Source organism: Trematomus bernacchii, unplaced genomic scaffold (genome assembly GCF_902827165.1).
Source record: "Trematomus bernacchii unplaced genomic scaffold, fTreBer1.1, whole genome shotgun sequence".
Classification (NCBI taxonomy): Eukaryota; Metazoa; Chordata; class Actinopteri; order Perciformes; family Nototheniidae; genus Trematomus; species Trematomus bernacchii.
The window spans coordinates 1,902,786-1,924,433 of record NW_022987609.1 but is presented as its reverse complement, the minus strand read 5'-3'; the positions used below and the strand labels follow the sequence as shown (position 1 = coordinate 1,924,433).

Below are 21,648 nucleotides of genomic sequence, written 5' to 3'. Positions count from 1 at the left end.
CCATTCAAACATCTTTTAAAAGTTGAACAAACCCCACACAGCTCAGTAAAGACTGTGAAATGTTGACTTTATTTGATCATTTCAGTAAAAACTAACGTTCATATTTCTCTTTTTGATTATAATACTGATGAACGTTCAAAACAAAGCACTTTGGCAACTTACCACATACGTTTTAAATTGCTTAATAAGCACCGTAACTTTATACCGATATCATTTCTCGTTCATAATCGGTTGTTTCCGTGAACGGCCGACTGTTGTGTGACGGCAAATGCCGCGGCCGCAAGGCATTGTGGGGCAGCATTTTCTCCTCTCCTTTCGGTTAGGGAGGTCCAGTGGTTCCTAAGCTAAAGGAGGTTATAAAGGAAGTTTGAAACCTCCTTTCCTTTTAATTTAGAGAATTCGAACGGCACTTATCATGGCTGCCACTGAGGGACTTCCGGGTCATTTCACTCCGTTAGGAAGGTTCCTAAGCTAAATGGACTATTCGAATGCAACCCAAGTCGGACAAAATGACTAACCATCATGCAACGCACTAGCAAGACGTTGATCGCAATTGCGCAGGTCTGCGCAGGTCTCGCTTGTCTCAAACAAGCCTACTATCTCACTCGCACCATCTCCGTGTCAGACCCTATATATACAGTCTATGGTCAGACCACGTTATCCCCAAGATGGCGCCGCACGGGGGAAGCTAAGCTAATACGCACACACATTCATACTCTTTTAAACATGTAAACAGCGCTACAAACGCTCCATACTTTCAGTGGGCCGTCACACCATATACGCGAACATTAAGGGGGGGTTCGTATGATTTTTGCACCTTTTACCAACCTGTAATGAGGTTATTGGGTTTCCGTCCAGATTGCTTCTGAGGAAACACCGGAAGTCCGTCCCTCTAACCGGTCCCCGGAACACAAACGTTCCGCCATACTACTAAATGCATTGCTCAACCCCGTTAATGAAATTAAAATAGACAGATGTACAAAATAAATGCATATTCTAACTCTAAATAATAATAAGAATTATATTAATGTGGTCACACATCCCAGGGGTGCCACATCAGCGCTGCTCCTCCTCCTGGAATGAGTCAGAGTTTGATAAGCCCTCCCTCTTCTTCCTGCTCTCAGACACAGCCAGCTCCACTCTGTATTTCCTGGTTCTTCCCCTTTAGATCCACACTGTGGAGGATGGGTGTAACCGACATGCGGGTAAAGTCCAAGAGCTGATAGGCAAATTCACCGCCCAGACACACGTTGTTCAGATCACAGCTCATAGTTTCAGCTCTCAGGAAGTGAAACTCACACACTCGCTGCCACTGAGAGGTGAAATGGTGCAGAAAGGAGTTCAGCTGGACCGGGAAATCTTATCTTGTCCCATCTGTCTGGATCTACTGAAGGATCCGGTGACGACTACCTGTGGACACAGCTACTGCATGAAGTGTATTAAAGGTTTCTGGGATGGAGAGGATGAGAAGAAGATCCACAGCTGCCCTCAGTGTAGGCAGAGCTTCACACCGAGGCCTGTCCTGCTGAAAAACACCATCATAGCAGCTTTAGTGGAGGAGCTGAAGAAGACCGGACCCCCACCTGCTCCTGCTGATCACTGCTATGCTGGAGCTGAAGATGTGGCCTGTGATGTCTGCACTGGGAGAAAACTGAGAGCCTGTAAGTCCTGCCTCGTGTGTCTGGCCTCTTATTGTGACAAACACCTCCAGCCTCATTATGAATCAGCTGTCTTTAAAAAACACAAGCTGGTGGAGCCCTCCAAGAAGCTCCAGGAGAACATCTGCTCTCGTCACGACGAGGTGATGAAGATGTTCTGCCGCACTGATCAGCAGTGTATCTGTTATCTCTGCTCTGTGGAGGAACACAAAGGCCACGACACAGTGTCAGCTGCAGCAGAGAGGACTGAGAGGCAGAGAGAGCTGGAGGGGAGTCGACAAAACATCCAGCAGAGAATCCAGGACAGAGAGAAGGAGGTGAAGCTGCTTCAGCAGGAGGTGGAGGCCGTCAATGGCTCTGCTGATAAAGCAGTGAAGGGCAGTGTGAAGACGTTCACTGAGCTGATCCGTCTCATGGAGGAAAGAAGCTCTGATGTGAAGCAGCAGCTCAGATCCCAGCAGAAGAGTGAAGTGAGTCGAGTCAGAGAGCTTCAGGAGAAGCTGGAGCAGGAGATCTCTGAGCTGAAGAGGAGAGACGCTGAGCTCAAGCTGCTCTCTCACACAGAGGATCACAACCAGTTTCTGCACAGCTACCCCTCACTGCCAGCCCTCAGTGAACCTACACACTCCTCCAGCATCAACATCCGTCCTCTGAGCTACTTTGAGGACGTGACGGCGGCCCTGTCAGCAGTCAGAGACAAACTACAGGACGTCCTGAGAGAGGAATGGACAAACGTCTCACCGACTGAAGTGGATGTTTTACTGTCAGCAGCAGAGCCCACCACCAGAGCTGGGTTCTTAGAATATTCACAGGAGATCACTCTGGATCCAAACACAGCATACACACAGCTGGTATTATCTGAGGGGAGCAGAAAAGCAACATACATGGAACAACAACAGTCTTATTCTAGTCACCCAGACAGATTCACTGCACGGCCTCAGGTCCTGAGTAGAGAGAGTCTGACTGGACGTTGTTACTGGGAGGTGGAGCGGAGAGGAGGAGTTCATGTAGCAGTCGCATACAAGAATATCAGCAGAGCAGGGGGTAGGATTGAATGTTTATTTGGATTCAATGACAAATCTTGGTCCTTAGATTGTGACAAAAACAGTTATTCATTTCGTTACAACAATATCATCACTACCGTCTCAGGTCCTCAGTCCTCCAGAGTAGGAGTGTACCTGGATCACAGAGCAGGTATTCTGTCCTTCTACAGCGTCTCTGAAACCATGACTCTCCTCCACAGAGTCCAGACCACATTCACTCAGCCGCTACATGCTGGAGTTTTGCTTTATTATGATTATGGAACCACAGCTGAGTTCTGTAAACTGAAATAGCCTGAAGTCATTTGAGGAACTCTTCTACTTCTTAAAGGGCCCATGTCATGGCCATTTCCACTGATCATAATTACATTGTTGAGGTATACTAAAATAGATTTATACTGTGCAATTTTCCAAACTCACATTGGTTTCGCATACAGCATCTCTGTAAAGTATGTGTATTCAGCAGTATTCACTCTCTCCACTAAACGACTCGTTGGAGCTCTTGCCCCCCCCTCCCTGTGAGCCTAGTGTGCTCCGATTGGTCAGCTCGGCTGCTCTGTTCTGATTAGTCAACCTTGGAACATCAGTCTTATAATGGCGTCGGTACAGCCGTATATTTTATACGCGAACTAACCGAACTGTACCTACAACTGTTGTTATAGAAGAGTAAGTTATTTTTACCTGTAATAAACTACTACTGTTTGATGAGAAATCAAATCATGGTTTGCTATACATGAATGATATATATATATGGCAAATAATTCAGGGAAGAAAGGATAGGCCTACTAAGTATTTCCATCAAACTTTATTTTTAGAAATGTACAAAATGAACATAAATATACATATATACACGGTATATCATCCATTCCTCCCCGTTGTCGGCATCTTGCCTATCGCAGCCGGGGCTTTTTAGGACGAGGCATCAGTGTGGTAGTCCCGTCATGTATTGTCCGCCAGGATCTGGCTGGACGAAATCAAATGCAAATCACAAAATATTAGAGAAACTTAGTTGTTTTAGATTCGTTCGTAGTAGTTGTGGTAGGAGTGTGGATCTATCTAATCCATCTATCTAATCAACACAGTAAGCTTGCCAGCTAATATGCTAACCTAGCTTTCTTGTTTACCTTGATAGCAAACACGATATGAACGTTAGCTCGGAGGAATGGCAACTATAATGTAGTGTAATAAAACTACTATGAACAAAAGCTAGTGGTTCATATTAGGCTAGCAATAACGTGTTTATAATTGCAATCTTATACGGGTAGTCTGCTACGTTCGGTCATTCATTGTAACAGGCATGAATACAATGTTTCCCGCTAGCATGTATAGCTAGCCTCGTTAGCTATACATGCTATCAGCGTAGCTCGGAGGAAAGCCAACTGTAATGTACTGACTGTACGGTAAATCACCCGGAGTATACTGTCTATGAGTATTTCGTGTGTGAATGCAGACATTCTCCTGCTATGAGATACATGTATGTAAGGCCATCTGCTGATATTAGAGTTGATATATGGAAACGCTAGCAGTCCGACACATGTTTACACATTTAAACAGTCGTGGTAGATACCTTGTTTGATAAATACACAAATAACAATGCAAACTTACAGGTTGTGTACCCGAATCTTCCCCTGCTCCAAACGGTCCAAACAAACTAGGAATAGCATCGTCCTTCAGTTTCAAATGCTGTGCATATCCGGCCTCAAACTGGGCAATGTTTTGGAAGCTTTCGTCTGTGAAATGCCGCGCACACAGTAACGTTTTTCGAACCTCTGAAGGAACAGTGTTAAACAGAAATTTCAACCACTGACTTCGTCGTGGTTCTTCCGTCGGTAGGACAAACAGCTCAGATTTCTCCTCACATTTCAGGAAACAGGTCCTTGGCATTGGCATGACTGGATCGATTGTGAACTGAACCAGAGCTTCCAACAGTAAATGTTAGGCTGGCAGAGGATGCGGCCATCGCCGCTGGGTGTGGCCATAGCTCTTCGGGATTGGTCCATTTCGTTCCGGGTACCGCATGACATCATGCCGTACCCGGAACTAAATGGAAGACTCAAATGGGCAGTGACGTATCTCCAACGAGGCGTTTTGGGGAGGTATTTTCTGTGTTAGAGTTTTACTCGCTACAGGGTGTACTTTGAGGGTTTTGACTCTGCACACCGTTTACATGCATAAAAACCTTCATAACACACAAGGGGACGGGTAATAACCGGAAAAGCATGACATGGGCCCTTTAAACTCATTGTGTGTCCATCATTGTTGCTGAGAGCTGATTGTTCTTGTCTTCACGGCACAGAGATCAGCTGTCAATCAAACATTATGGGATGTGCTTTAACATCTTCTCCTGAGTTGTTCTGTAGATGTTGGAGTTTCTTTAGGCGGCGCTCCTTCCTGTGTCTGTTTAGCCATGGAGGCTGTCACTACTCAGGAGGATTTCTGTTAACCTCAACTGATATTTCTCTGCATGAAAATGTAAAGTTTGCTCTAAATATTTGTTGAATATTTCCATTGATGCATTTATATTGAGTTGTTTCTCTTTGAATGCCTGAGTCTTAAGAGAGAAAGCAGCAGAGCTTCTTTCATTGTAGATATTTTATTCTCACTGTTCTGGAAAAAAGAAGATACATTTATAATGACGTGTATTTTCACAGACTAAATGTTATTGTTGTTTCCAAAATCGACTAACAAATGAGGAACTTTGATGTTAATAAAATGTGTTTGATCAGAAAATGTCCAGGGTTTTTTTCAGTTGCACACACATCTCACATAAAGCATAATAATTTAAACTCACACTCAAAGAGCAAAACCTCAGCTCAAATCTCCAAAACTCTTCAGCTCTGCACCCAGTTTGCAGTTCAACTTGGCACTTTTTGCAAAACACTGCACACGGTTCTCTAAGGCGCCGTTTACACGAGGAGAAAACTGCTTGTATCTGCATAGTTTCGCGTGCGTATAGCCCTATTATTTACACGAGACCGATAGAAACTGACCCCACAAACGATAACGGGTCCCAAGGTGGATAGATTTGCAAACGAAACGCTCTGGGGGGTCAACCGAGTCCGTGTAATCACCTCTATACGAATATTTCCTCAGCAATCAGGATGTAAGCACTAGATAAAGGCTTCATGTAAGAACTTTATAAAAACAACAATGGATATATGGAGAGCAGCAAGAGGGAGAGAGAGAGGGAGGATAAGAGAGAGAGAGGGAGGATGAATTGAAGTCAATTGAAGAGTTATTTGCAGCATAACGGTTGAAGCTGTTTGACCATTTTGCGCACATGTATCCCAGTTCACAAAGGGTTAACAATACACAAGTTCCAGCCCAATCGTTACACAGAGTTTTCAACAAATAAGTGCTTTAGCCAATCAGAATGCAGATCCTGCAGTACTGGAGGCGGGCTTTACTGCTCTGGCGATGTGACAGTGAAGGGACAAGGGAGAGATCTGCTTCCGATCGGCAGAAATATAACACAGATAAAACCGTAATAACTCAATATAATGTTGTCAAATCAAAACGGTAACAATCTGTAGTTGTATATATGTGTTTGTGAGAAGGCCTGCTCCTGCAAATCTGGAAACTGACACACGAATTTGGTGATTCGCGGTAAAGAAACAAACAAGAGAGAAAATGCATCTCTGTCAGCAGAGCTTCTGTTATGTTAGCCAGAGGGTTAGGTACAAGTTGAGATGTCATGTGAGGAGAATTAACTAAAATACACTTCATTTAATTACATTTATTTTTAAATAACTGTCATGAATCTGTGTGTTGGATACAGACAGGGAGAAAAAAGTCAACTTTTTTCAAATGTTTTGAACTGAGAGTTTGTGTGTGAGACACAATATATTAATGGTTGACAATAACTGGCCTCTGGTCTTAATAGGAGAGGTTTAAGTCCATTTCTGTCAATATCATGGACTGTGAAATGTATAGGAAATCTGGCTGAGCAGAGGTATGTGTTTCTGTATGTGAGAGGGTGTGTGTGTGTGTGTGTGTGTGTGTGTGTGTGTGTGTGTGTCAATTATTGTACATTTTTAGATTTTCCTTTTGTATGTGTGATGTGGCTCTTTGCAGTAACACAGTCAAATGATTGGCTCTTTACCTCTGACTGGTTGGCCAGTCCTGGTGTAGGTACAAAAAAACACTTCAAAAACCAACCTTCCAAGCTTCTTATCAACACATTCATTTCTGTTGTTGTTGTTGTCTAACCTCTGTTTGTTTTATAAATCCGCCATATTAATCAAATCAAGACTCATAGACGTTAGCCAGGTTGAATTTTTGCAACATATTAATCGCATTATTGAGCCGTTGTGTTTCATTCATATTCTGGAGTTTGCACATACATGTTGAGGCCTGAAGGGAGTTAAAGGGTTCGTGATGAAACAGGATTTGCTGTGAATGCTGACATTGTTTAAACAGTTGTCACAGTTTGGCACATATGATATGGAGACAAAAAAACTTGCAACAAAGTCACTGAACAGTTCTTGGGGGATATAAGGACAAATCCGGATGAATTTAGGGAGTCACAAGTGCTTCAGTAATCCTTATTACGGCTGCATTCCTCCTCTCTTTTCCCTCAATGCACAGCCTCTCGGTGCAAACTGTGTGACCTATTGTTCTATTGACCCAGAAATTATACTTTTGTTATCACATCGCCTCGTTTTATATCAGCTAATAAAACTTCTAAGAGTGTAAAGTGCTTTCAGAGTTAATGGGTTTATCCTCACCAGTAGCTACGTGATTTTCAGAATAAATCTGCACATAATAAGGAGTAATTGGACGTGCAACCCAAAATAGGTCAGCTGATTTTTGGCAGAGATTTAAATGACTATTCATATTGTATTGGAAAACACGTGTTTAGTCACCTAAGACCCAAATATTCACAAAACGGTTACCCTCATGATTTAAATAAGATCCTTTTGTATTGCTCTGAGCTTTAAACTTGCACGTTTATATTTATTCCCCTCACTTTTTACATTTTCATTGGTATTTATTATTCTGAAAGAGGCTTAAACATTTTAACAAGATATGATACAAAAAACACGTTATTTATCGTGAGGGAGGCAGTTGAACTAAAAAGAAGGAAAGATAAATTAGCCTATCAATACGTTAAAATTCTAAATATAATAGTGAAAAAGTAAAGAATAACAGTGAGGTTCCTCCAAAAGAGCATGAGAAAATAGTAATTACATCCGGTGTTTTGTACAAATGTAATTTACTATTACAGATATAACCGTACTTCAGTGTAAGAAGTGGTGGAAAAAACTAAAATGGGAATAGAGAATTTAAACATTAATCATATATTTAAAATGTTTCCTTCAAAATACTTAAAGGTCCCCTATTATACTGTTTTTCATCAATATATTACAGGTCTCTGATTGGCTCCAAATACCAAACAGATCATTGCAGCATCCCATAATCCCCTCTGTTTCAGCCCTGTTTCAAAAGTGCTGATTCTCTGTCTGTTACTTTAGATGAAAATAAGGAGCCACGTGTTGATGTAGAAAAGACATGAAAACGTGGATTTTGCATAATCGGTCCCCTTTAAAGAAAAGTCAAGAAACAGGAAAATGAACTTTTAGAGACTTTTAAACTAGTAGATAATGTATATTGATGCAGAAGCAGCATTTAAATATTGTAACTGGTCTTAATGGACTTCACTTATATCAATAAAGTAGTTAAAGTAGATTCAACCCACACATCTGTAATTAAATCTATAAAAAGGCTCATATATTATCTTTTATATATCAGCCGGTAAATAAATAACGTAAACAGCACAATATCTTTAGGTACAAACAGTAAACTACTTAATTTATAGTCACATTTCACTACTAATTAAGCTCATGTTCGCAGATTATTTATTAGAAAGTTATTTCTTCGTCTTGTTTATTCACACTTGAGCAGGTCTTGTGATCCAACCTGCTTCTATGCAGCAATGACCTGAGGAATGTCTTACGTGATTATGTGGTTCTTACTCTACTGTATGTACGACTGTAATCCCTGTAGGGTCTAGGTGTACTGTAATGAGTCCAGGAGCCCCTCACCTCTGATTGGAGGAGATCTGCAGGAGGAAGGAGGCGTTTCTTCTTCTAACACTCTGCCACGCTTTATAAAGCCTGATTTTCTGTTAGGACGTCCTCACAAAAGGGATATTTCTTTCCGAGGAGGTGCTCCAACAATGCGGACGTCTGTGGTGCTGTTGGTGTTTCTGGCTGTGGCTTCTCACACTGTGGCAAGTGAGTACAGAAAACACACCTGCTACCTTTAATATCAATACTTCACAGTGAGTATTTGTTACTCATGAGAGACCCCAGAGGAGTCGTGGATCATCAACAGCATTTAAATGACATTTGTTCACTGTAACTCAGAGTTTTATATACTATACAAATGGGAAACCGTCAACATTATCTCATATTAGTCCTACTATTTACATCTTTTAGTAAAGATAGAAGTGGCATTACTGCATTAGATATGATATAAGGAGGCTGTGGCTCAGTGGGATAGTGCGCTGAACTTAGTGCGCTGAACTTTGAATCAGGGGATAGCAAGTTCGAGTCCCACTGCACTCGTTGTGTCCCTGGGCAAGACACTTCACCCCAGAATTGGTCCTGTGGGGATTGTCCACAGTACTGAATGTATGTAAGTCGCTTTGGATAAAAGCGTATAACAAGTGACATGTAATGCAATGTAATGTAATATTAGAATAGTAGAAAGGGTGCACATTTAAAATATAAATTAACCTATTGATAAAGTGGGATTAGCCCATCGAAATAAAAGCCTGCAGCCAGAAATATTATTCGGGAAATTAAATATCATCATGAGGTAAAATTGCTCATACTTTAGGAAACTGGCCCCTGTGAGTGTGACATCATGATATTATGATGCTGATGCATTAATGTGCAAGCTGAATTTAACTGTTGACCTCATTTGAACTTCTACATGCATATTGTTGGTTATTGAGCGTCATATATCGGATGATCAAATTATTTCAATGTCAAAATGAAGTAAACTCTGCAGCTGCCAGATACATGTAGTGAAATAAAAAGTACAATATTGACTTCTGATGTAAAGCGATGTTAAGCAAAATGTAAAGCAGTATAAATTGAAAACATTAAACATAGCATACAATCAAAAATACTTAAAGAAATAATGTGAACTTAAGTGCAGTATTAAGGCACATGTACTTAGTTACATCTAAAAAAAAAAATCCCTTTACATAATATTATATAACAGTTATAGTCATAAGTAGGCTGTTAAAACAGATGTATGTATTTTACACATTGTCTTGTCCAAGTGCAGGATTTAATGAGTTTATTAAACATTCATTAAATTGGCCCATTGATAGTAGCTCAGCGTTTTAGTTTAACCTTCACATTTTAAATAAAGTGTTCTCTCCTTACTTGGAGGTAAAGGCAGTTTTCTAACAACGTTTTGTTTGATCTATAAGATCTGAGGTGGTTTCCCATGACCTCTTTATGCAGCCATGCATGAGTCTGAGTGACAGAATGTGACCTTCGTTAAGCAAAGCACCTATAAGATCATTTATCTTAATCCATACGTTAAAAGTTCAACATTCTTTCAAATCTGTCTTAATGTATTTAAAACCAGCTTAAGTGTGCATTAAAGGAGTTGTTAGTGGTTGTCATATTAATTCCTCCTCTCCATACTGACCCTGAAGAGGTCGATCTGGGGAATATGATCAATAAAAACAAGACTTGTAATTTTGTGAAATACGTTTAAGAGGTGTTTGTCATTTTTTCAGCTGCTCGTGCAAAATCTTAGAATGAAAATATAATTGTATCTTATTTTACAAGTCACCAGTTAACAGTGCAGTCATGAAGAATGGAAAACTCATGAAGTTGAATCTCAAGAGGAAAGAAAAGAAGAAATTAATTATTTTGAAATTATAATAATACAGGCTTAATTCATAGTAATATTAATAAGTAGTTTGATTAACTGAGACTCTGTTGTTCTTTGTTATCTTACATTGTGTTTGATCCAAATTCAGCCGTGTGGTTTTGTTAATCTGTGGTTATAAAAGAAAAAGCATGCACACACTCAGCTGAGCGTCACATGAGAGGGATTGGAGGAACAAGAGAATTATATTATTGCATAATAAAACTAGTTTAGGCTTCACATCCACCTTTCGTCAAATAGTACACAATAGATGAATTCCAACAACTGAGTTTGTAAAACTTTAAAACCAATAATCTCACACCACTGAAGGCTTTTAAGAATGCATTTTAATAAATATCTGCAATAGTACATAAAAGAACGTGGAAGACTATCTCTATTTTCCCAATGATTAGTACCAAATGACAGAGTTATATTAAATACATTTTAAGATAAAAGACATTACTGGTAAATGAATTGAACTGTTGAAAATTCAATGTTTGTATTTTGGATATTTCAGAGCCCAGAAATCGCTTCACTCGTTATCCATCATGGAACAATAAGATGTACCCAATCTGGAAGGATGGAGACGCCCGGTACAAAGACTCCTGGAAAGGTACGTCTGATGTTGGCACAATCTCCTTCAAATGCTCATATTTTCTTTTCTTTATACATATTTTTTAAGAACATATGAAGGGCCTTTTTGTAAGATAGTGACATTAATTAGTAATTAGATAGTGACAGTTCCTCCTTGGGGTTTTACACTTCTGAAAACCAACAAAATGTCAACATATTTGGCGACACAGACTTTCACATTTTGTGTTTATTGCTCAGTGTTTCCTGTGTTCTTCGTCAGGTGGAAAAGTGACTTTTAATGTTGGGAACGATTCCCCGACACTGACAGCAGCTAAAGTCACTTTCACCATCGACCTGAAGTTCCCGCACACCCAGAAGGTGCAGCCTGACGGAGACGTCGTCTGGGCCGAAGACTGCATTATCAACGGTAACACACACACACACACACACACACACACACACACACACACACACACACACACACACACACACACACACACACACACACACACACACAACACCACACACACACACACACACACACACACACACACAAATCAAATCAATCAAATCAAATCAGGTTTTATTTATAAAGCACATTTTGAAAGCGATTTTTGGTCGAGCCAAAGTGCTGTACATGTAATAAAAAACACATTACTATAAAACACAATAAACGACAATAAATTACAACAGATATAACTTAAAAAACAAAATAAGAATAAAACACACGGAAAAGTCAGGAGTCATGCTCCGCTCTAATTAGAAAGCCAGAGAGAAGAAGTGTGTTTTTAATGTGGATTTTTGTGTGTGCACACACACACACACACACACACACACACACACACACACACACACACACACACACACACACACACACACACACACACACACACACACACACACACACACACACACACACACACACACACACACACACACCCAGCACGAAACACACATCACTATACTTTAAGCCATCAAATCAGCATGGTTATCCTCACTGAGATATCTCAACAACTATTGGATGGATTGCAATAACATTTGGTGGATATATTCATGATCCCCAGAGGATGCACCCTGAGGACTTTAGTGATCCTCTCTCTGTTTCTTCTAGTGCCACCATGAGGTTAAGATTTATGATTTTCTGTGTAATGTCTCTATTAGGTGAATTGAAGTAAAATGTAAGCGCAATCATCAAGTAGAAATATAATACTTTCTTTTATGAGTAAATGCATACAAAAAAATAACAATCCCATCAGCCTCAGCTGTGCCTTGAGTTTAGTAGTAATAGTAGTTAAATATATAAATTAAAAAGTGCTTTGGGGAGATAAATTAATGTTTTCAGCGTTTGTTGTTTGTTATGTGTACCTACTGCAGATGGAAATTAGCTACTTGCTAAAACGTGCTATAAATAATCTCCTCTCTTTTTGAGATCCATGTATATCTAGGCATTGCATGGTGATCAAAATAGACATAATTACAATAAATAATATTAATTTAATTTGTGATTATTCCTTTTTAATCTGTTATCTAATTTGTATAAGCTTAACTGTGTTTGTAGGTATTTGTTAATAGACATATTTACGCGTTACCTTTCATCAAAAAAATGTTTGTTGTTTAAGTAAAGCACTTTGAATTGTTTTGTTTTAAACTTGTGCTTTATAAATCTAATTACCTTCTTCTGCAGGAACAAAGTACGGTGAGTCTGAGCCGGTGTACCCGGGTCAGAGCTCAGACCTGGAGGCGGTGTTTCCTGACGGGACGCCCTTCAAGAAGGACAAGAAGCCGGCCTACGTGTTCGTCTGGAAAACATGGGGTGAGTGGAGTCGCCGTCTTTTATGAAAACACATCACACAACTTCTCTGAGGGTCACCGAGTGTGTCGGACCACGTGACCTTGAGTATGAGCCAGGCTGGATTATCTTTAAGTCTTTTCATATGATCAGATTATGTCACTTCATTTACCCAACAGGAAGAAATGTTTGAAGAAAACAATCCTTTATTTTCAGTTCTGGGATTAAAGGCTTCAAAGTTATTATACAAGGAAGAGGGAGATTTAAGAGAGGCTTTAACTTGAGGCGTAAGCAGTTATATAAAAAAGGTACAAAATAAGAAACACAAATATTATAGTGCAATAATGTAAAAGTAAGTAGAAATACGGGCAAATAAAAACACAAAGTTATCCTAATACAAAAAACAAGCAAAGCAGTTCTATGTTGATATTTATTAGGTGAAGTGAAGAAATACAAATGTTTTTGCACTGAAGTCAAGTTTAAATGTTTATGCAGTACAGATATTAATTAAGTCAAAACACTATATGTGTAGGTTTTAAAGTACAATTTAAATATTTATGTTGTAAAGTACAGTGTAGTTATTTATGAAGAAAAGTCAAGTTGAAATATGTAAGCAGTAAAGTAAAGTATACATGTTTACCTTGTAGAGTAGGGTACAATTAAGTATGCAGTAAAGTTAATTAATCTTCATATTTTTGTTTTACAGTGTGTCCATGTAGTCAGGTTTAGTTTAATAAGGTTTGTAGTAAAGTATAATCAGAATCAGAAACAGCTTCATTAGCAGGTAGGTCGACACGTACGAGGAATTTGACTTCATGGTGCATACATAATAGTAAAAGTCAAATAAAAAAAAACGCAGATAGAGAGCTATTTTAAGAAAAACTATAATAACATTAAAAGATAATACAAAATATAGTAAAAAAAAAATAGCAATATTTACATAGAAATAGAATGGAATAAAAATCTATATTGTAAGATCCATCCATTTACATGTAAACTCATGTTAGCATTTAGATCTAGAACAACTGACCCCGAATGCATCATGCCAAAAGTGTGGTACTATTAGATTAATTAAATAAAATGAATGAAATATTATCAGTGAAGAGGCCTCTCCTCTCTGGATGTGGTTTATTTATTTTCATCAAATTAAAGGTGGGGTAGGTAATTCACTTCAGAAACACTTTTTGTTATATTCCATGGAATGCTCTTAACATCCCGATAGCAATGAATACATTAAATGCTTTGACAATAAATACATACAAATAATTCATCTGTGGAAGCCGTAGTACTGTAAAAAGCACGACCAATCATTTTAGCCGGCCCGGCTAAAATAACTGGATGGCCTACCTGCCTGTCAGCCTTCCATCTGTGCACAAACTTATCTCGTGCCCTCATTGGTCATGTGCGCGTCCGTGTGTGTTGGAGGAGGGGCTCTGTAAGGAAGTCTGAAGGAAGGGGCAGATTTTTTTCGGTTGTGTCCTTTCAAATTCTAGCTTACTCGAGCTGGTTTCTCCATTCTTACCTACCCTACCTTTAATGTTGAAATGTTTGTTTTTTAGGTAAAATTGTATTGTTGTAAATGTGTGCTTCAAGCAACAACTGACCCCGAATGCATCATGCCAAAAGTGTGGTACTATGAGATGAATGAAATACAATGAATGAGATATTATCAGTGAAGAGCCTCTCCCTCTGGATGTGCAGGTCAGTACTGGCAGGTGGCAGACGGCGCCTCCTCCTCCCTCACCATCGACACAGACGACATCCCACTGGGCTCGTACACCATGGACATCGTGATCTACCACTACCGCAGCAAGGAGAAGTTCATCCCTCTGGGGTACGCCTCCACCCAGTTCTCCATCACCGGTGAGTCAGGGGCTGCATCACAAACACAAGACAATCAGAATCAGAATCAGAATACCTTTATTAGTCCCACAGAGGGGAATTGTACATTGTTAAAAGACAGCTTGATGTTACCTAAGAAGCATGCATAAAAAAAAGATCAGTGTTAATATATCCTCTGGACCTTTTCCATGACTCAGAGAAAAACTATACTTAAATTAAATTACCAAAAATAAAAGTCTTCATTATGCTGATTGGACCATTTCACAATCATATATATTAAATGTTTTGATTATATTCATTGATGTATTCATGTGTTTATCAAAGCTGGTAAAGGTGGAGCTAGTTTTAATTACTGCTGGTAGCTTGTGAATGTAATCCTTATTTAAGTTAATAAAACAAAGGACACTACATGTTCAGGTTTTGGGTAAAACGCAGAATCAAATAATAAAAGCTGCAATGCATTGAAATCTGGATGTGTCATGTTAACATGAACTAAATTACACAACCTGTACGTGTTCCTGTAGTACAGGGGTGTCGGCCCTCATCAAATTAAAAAAGTATAATGAAATATGGCACACAAATGAAACTTGTGCTTGTCTTATATTGTACTTCTTAAATATATATGTAAAAATATATTACACAGTAGTATTCATGTGTTAATAAGATCACTTTTAAAATAAATTCAGTCAATTCATGTGGAAAAAATGTTATAACAAATAACTTATTTACATAACAAGCTTGAAATAGATCTTCATATTTCGCTTTATTATAATCACTCTGAGCTTCTGTTTGAAGGGATGAGCTGCCAACAAGTTAAATGAAACCCTATAGAGACTGTGATGGGTTGTTTTTTTCTTAAAGTATATTCATGTATCAAGCCTAATTTACCTACATTTTGCTAACTTATAAATTAACTTACGAGGCAATATACCTCACCTCTATAAATGGCCCAGCCCTTCGTATATTTTTCTGTATGTGGCCCTCGTGAAAAAAGTTTGGACACCCCTGCTGTGATATAAACTTGTATAATTATTTTGGTGGGGTTTTTTTTCAGATCAAATCCCCTTCGCTGTCTCTCTGGACCAAGTGAACGACATTGTGGCCGGAGACCTGCGCTTCATCCAGAACCGAGCGATCGCCTTCACCATCACGCTGCACGACCCCAGCCAGTACCTGAGCTCCGCCGACACCACCTTCAACTGGGACTTTGGGGACGAGAGCGGAGCCCTGATCTCCAGAGAGCTCACCGTCACTCACACCTACATCACCTCTGGATCCTTCAAACCGCAGGTGGTCATCCAGGCCGTCATCCCGGACAAGGCCTGCGACCCTCCAGCAGAGCCAACCAAGACCCCTAGTCCCCCCTCCCACCAGGGCACCACAGGTAACAGAAACAAAAACAACAGGTGTCTTAAAGGTCTCACCTATTATGCAAAATCCACTTCTTCATGTCTCTTCTTCATCAACATGTGTCCCCTCTGTGTAAAGAGATTTTGAAAGTTTCAGGAAAAAAGATTCACTCACTTTTTGTCCTGATCCATTTATATAAAAACCTGTCTGAAAATGAGCTGATCAGATTTTGGCCACTTGATGATGTCATAACGATTTTTTGGCTTGTGTAACCATTAGCCAATCACCAACCAAGGTAATCGCCCCGGGATTATGGGATGCTGCAATGATCTGTTTGGTGTTTGGAGCCAAACACTTCAGAGACATGTTTTGTATATATCTGAGACCTATAATATATTGACGAAAAACAGTATAATAGGGGACCTTTAATGTCAATTTAATTTTTAAGCTTTATATATTAGGGATTTGGTCTTAGAGTTGTTGCTCGACCAAAGGCCTTTTATTCCAGAAAACCACTATAATATAGCGTAACCTGACTTTTTATCAGGGTATATTTTAATAAATGAATTTCCTGACTAAACAAGCTCACTATGTGGGTAGCAACTAACAGTAACAACCATATTCCTTATTACTAATAACTTACTAACCCTAAGTACATTACATTACATCAAGTGCATTGCACAAAGTACCATTTTGATTCGATTTTCATTTCCTGCTTATACCTAACTAAACTTACCCAAGTTTTTATGATCAAACGACACAAAGAACAATGGTTTCACCTTAACTTCTTCCCCGCGAAAAAATCATAGGCCTCTCTGATAACCAATCACTCTTCCATCTGTCTCCAATTCATCTTGCCTGGTGCTGCCTTCAAAATAAAAGCATAATGAATCGCTCCAGCATACAGACGTATTGAAGCACAGACCTAACTCATCGATCCTCCCTGTGTGCAGTGAAAGCTGCTGCTCTGGTGTCTGCTGTCCCCATACTGATCTCCACTAAGGCTACTGGTCTGACTCTGAGTCTGGTTCCTTCAGACACAGAGGAGGACAACACTGAGGACGAGGCCTCCAGCACCTCCAACACTCAGGACGCTCCATCAGTGGCAAAGACTTCCTCCTCCGTCAACCGTGAATCTCCGGCTGTAGGTGGAGTAGAAATAGGTATGATTTCAAATTCATTTTATCAGAAGATCACTTGTTTATTCTCCACTAGAGCCAGTATGTGTGTTAGTAAAATATCACTCGTCACCGGCTTGAGCTTCAATAATCAGGATCCATGTATTTATTATCCTTGCAAGAATGGAAGTAGTCATAACATACAGAGCATTTGGTACAACTAGTTCCTGAGCAGTGTCCTTCACATGCATGCTACAAGAGAGGAGTTACACAGTCACAAGATGGAGGAATACCGTTTCAAAGCAGTATACAATGTTTAGTTTAGATTAGCTAAGGCCCACGTCAGAAATGATCATGCTTGTCATATGTCTATCTCCATAGAGGCTGAATCATCATGTTAATCACATAGCTATCATATGCCTAAAACAGTCCTGATGCTCTTCTAGGTAATCATACATCCTGTTACGCTACGTAGGGCCTTTGTTATCATGTGAACTCTGATATTGGAAGAGTACATTCAGTATTTTCCCAACAATGTGTAACAAAAGAAGTGCAGACTAATGAGTTCATACCAGCTGACCGGTGATCCAGATAAAGAATCACCCGATTTCCTTAAAATGTAAATGTGATGTAAATCTTTGAAGAAGCACTGCCATTGTGTGAAGCAAGCAGAGCGCTTCAGAATGAAATGCTCTATTGTGCTTTATCCGTATTTGCATGCTGACTGAGAGTACTCGGCTCTGATTTTCGTATTTAATAAGATCAAATCAAATCAAATTTATCAGAGCCCCAAATCACAAGAAATGCCTCAAAGGGCTGTACAAAGCAAACAAAAGCAAAGACAAAAACAAAATACAAACGTCATAGTATAAAAATTATAAAAACATGATACAACATGTTTCCATCTGTATCAATGTCTAAATCTGTTTTCACTGAACTCATCTCCTGCTGCTGTTTGTTCTCAGCAGGTGCAAAGCGACCAGTGATTCTGACAGGCAGAGCTACAGTGGTGGTTCTTGCTAAGAGAGAGGCTGATGATAAACCAGATGACTGTGTGATTTATCGGTATGGCTCCTTTTGCACCGGCATCGAAGTGTTTGGTGAGTTATCTTTCATTAGTGATATGTTTATGGGGGCAAATGAAAACTATAGGGGCACTTGGAGAACTCAGAACTCCGCCAAGGCCTTATTCTCTATCTCGCATTTTAAACTAAGATAAATATGACTAGTGTATCCACTCCACAATTTCATGGGTTGTCTCTTGGCCAATGTTAGACATTTTCACCAAGTGTAATACATATCAGGCCATGAGTGTTTCTGTAAAAACAAACCTAACACCGAACCTTGTTGGCCAATGAAACCTTTGAGATGATATAGTCACTTCTTGTCAAGGCTTGGTTGTTGGTGTGTTAGTGGTTAGATTCCCAGGCCAATGCAGTCAACGTAACATACAAGTGTCCTAGGTCAAGACACTGAACCCTGAATTATTGTGAAGATTAGTTTCCTCTGTATGGCAGCTTCTCTCTTGAGTGGTCGGAATGAGTGGTCGCTCTATAAATGCAGTCCCTTTGTCTTTTTCAGAGGCCATTGAAAAAGTAGAAATTGTACAAATGGACAACTCTGTGATGGCAACACATAACATGGAGAGAAATGTTTTGGATATCACTGTTACCTGCCAGGGAAGGTACATGCATTACACTTTATCAAATACTACTTTTCAAAGCATTTAATTGTTTGTTCCCACTCTGACTGGAGCATGTTCTTCCTCCAGCCTTCCTAAAGAGGTGTGCAGCGTGATTCTGGATGCAGATTGCTTGAAGCCGATTCACACAGAGTGCAGCATGGTGGAGCCCTCTAAAGAGTGCCAGCTGGTGCTGCGTCACTTCTTCAATGACTCTGGTGTCTACTGCATCAACGTGTCCATGGCCAATGACGTCAGTTTAGCTGTCACCAGTGCCAAAGTCAATATAGACATAGGTACGCTAAAGAACTAACATATTACAGTGTAATTATTCAGTACGTTACTTCTTTATCTTTCTTATTAATCATGTGATTCTTGTTTCAGCTTCAGGTCTGTCGTCTCCAGGCACCATCGCCATGGTGTTGGGTTTCCTGGTACTCGTTGTAGCTTTAGGAATAGTGGCATTCTCCTACAAGTAAGAACTGATTTCACAATAACAATCTTTATTTTTTTACTTTAAAGTTCCATTGTGTAGGATTGATTGGGATATAGTGGTGAGGTTTCAGATTCAAACCATTTAAATACGCCTCAAATCACTTTCTCCCTTTCCAAGCCTAAACAAGAAGTACAGTGGCCTTCAAGTAAAGTAAAAACATGAACGTCCCTCTTTAGAGACAGTGTTTGGTGGTTCTATTATAGGATATTATACTAGATACTGTAGGATGATGTATAAACAACGTGGTGAAGCCAAACTTGAAGTCTGAAAAAGTTAAACCAGTGAAGGGTGCCTTAAAACTGCATGTTTTCAAATGCAAACAAAGTCAGAGTGTATAGAAGTCTACGAGAAATGTAGCCTATTTCTCAATTGATTTGTTACCCCAGTATTGATTTTTTCTAATAAGTTTATGGTGTCAATTTCTAGTTTCAAATATTGTTCAATAAAGTATTATTTTCAATGGTGAATTATTGTCGCATTTAGAGTACAATAGTCAATAAAGCAGCATGTGATTAAGGCCTTGGATTGACAGGTCGACCAAGACGTTATTGGGTCCTCCTGGTGTTGTTTGAGTTTTGTATTAGAACTTTATATTTTTCATAGTGTGTTTCGAGTTAGTAAAATAATCTTATCATTTGAGTCTCCTAAAGAAATCTTTGGTTGTACTTAGTACCAACCTCTTTTGTCTCTTTAAGTGGAAGCAAAAAACCAAGATAATAACAATGAATCAATTACTATGTGTGATGTAAAAGTGGTTGCTCGCATATGGAGAAAATGATCACCAAAATCTGCAGTTGTTCTCAGTTTATGAGCATTGTTCAGCTTTTCAGCATCTTTCAGCTTATTGTCTCTGTTTGACTGCAGCTTCAGGGAATTTGTTGACTCTCGTGGCTCTAAAATCACATTTTTCGGCCACACCCATGGGAAATAAAACGAAAGTCCTGGAGATGAACTGGTTTAGGATTTAGCATCCATTTTAGGAATAAATGGGCTTGAAAAGGGATGGCAGAGAGTATAGAGTCAGTTTACCATGACATCTTTTTATGGGATTTTATAAAAGATAATACAAATATCGAGTACTACCAGCTTAACCGTATTTAATTTTGTCTTAATGTACATTATCTAATTTCATATTCTGTTCTTGTACATATCATATTCTATTTACATGTATATAGACTTTTTGCACTATTTTATTTTTTATGTTTGTATTTTATTATATATGTTGCATTGTTGGAGGAGCTCAGATCAGAATAATTTCCTTGCCATTTCTACACTGTAGCTTATGTGCATATAAATAATAAAACCTTTGAATTTGAATTTGAATGAACCATAAAGCATGTGTAACTAAATAAAGTTGTCTGGACTTTGTGTTTCCCTCACCAGGCGCTTTAAGGCCTATCGCCCTCTGAAGGAGGACCTGATCGTGTCTTCAGGCCCGCAGGTCGACCGGGGTCACGTCGGCTCTGGATCCTCGATGTTCTGGAAGCTTCTGAACAGACAGGGAACCGTGGACGACTGCCCTCTGCTGCAGGACCGGCCCGTGTGAACCAGCCTCACATCCCCAAATACTGAGAAACTTGTGAACCGCAAGATTTCTGCACCTGAGATGTCTTTTTGTACTTTTTTTTTACATGTTTTCTGAATAAATATTACAATAACGGGTGTAATATTTAGATGTTTCGATCAAAACTTCCCTGCAATTTACTTCTAGACATGCTCTGATCTTTTGTACCTACAAGTTTATCAGTACAAATTGTATACTTTCATTTGGACAAAAAACTAAATTTGAATGTTTGAATAAACTTTGCTCAAAACAATCTTACATTGGAGTCATCTGTATTATTGAAATACACTATGGTAATGAATAAATGCTATATGTTCTCAAGTACAAACTAATTATACCCAGCTTCTGAATTTAGCCAAGACATTAATAGGTGTTTTTTTTATGTTTTTAGAAGTTAAACAATCGTTCAGCTTTCCTTCCACAAAGTGTTTATTTACTACAGCTTGCAGTACTCATTACTATTACAATTTTTAAAATATAAATCTTCCTGCATAAATGCTTTATAACTAAAAAGGTAAATATTTAAATGATCGGTGTTCTGAGTAAACATTATTTTGTGGTATAGCTCACACTATAGATTTTCAACATTTAGTTTGACACTCACTATATATTTAAATTTTAATTCATAAAAGACGAACACA

General features: G+C 39.2%; 2 protein-coding genes across 2 annotated transcripts; both read left to right on the top strand.

The window, feature by feature from the left end:
• Positions 1–1,185: 1,185 nt before the first annotated feature.
• Positions 1,186–3,051, top strand: LOC117483496 (tripartite motif-containing protein 16-like). Its single transcript, XM_034131858.1, has one exon. It carries the CDS (start codon positions 1,325–1,327, stop codon positions 2,990–2,992), a length of 1,668 nt encoding a protein of 555 aa, XP_033987749.1. The 5' UTR covers positions 1,186–1,324; the 3' UTR covers positions 2,993–3,051.
• Positions 3,052–8,833: 5,782 nt separating this feature from the next.
• On the top strand, positions 8,834–21,647 carry pmelb (premelanosome protein b). The gene is made up of 12 exons (XM_034131698.1): positions 8,834–8,934; positions 11,112–11,207; positions 11,448–11,594; positions 12,852–12,980; positions 14,658–14,819; positions 15,853–16,182; positions 17,102–17,311; positions 18,235–18,366; positions 18,848–18,950; positions 19,038–19,243; positions 19,332–19,422; positions 20,827–21,647. The coding sequence occupies exons 1-12, from the start codon at positions 8,877–8,879 to the stop codon at positions 20,987–20,989; spliced, it is 1,827 nt and encodes a 608-aa protein (XP_033987589.1). The 5' UTR covers positions 8,834–8,876; the 3' UTR covers positions 20,990–21,647.
• Position 21,648: the final 1 nt, after the last annotated feature.

Bases quoted from the DNA above. Each gene is read 5' to 3' on its own strand.
- pmelb (XM_034131698.1), top strand. From the start codon at position 8,877: ATGCGGACGTCTGTGGTGCTGTTGGTGTTTCTGGCTGTGGCTTCTCAC. The intron at 12,981-14,657 runs GTGAGTGGAGTC...CTGGATGTGCAG, and splicing joins GTTCGTCTGGAAAACATGGG to GTCAGTACTGGCAGGTGGCA. The intron at 17,312-18,234 runs GTATGATTTCAA...TGTTCTCAGCAG, and splicing joins TGTAGGTGGAGTAGAAATAG to GTGCAAAGCGACCAGTGATT.
- LOC117483496 (XM_034131858.1), top strand. From the start codon at position 1,325: ATGGTGCAGAAAGGAGTTCAGCTGGACCGGGAAATCTTATCTTGTCCC.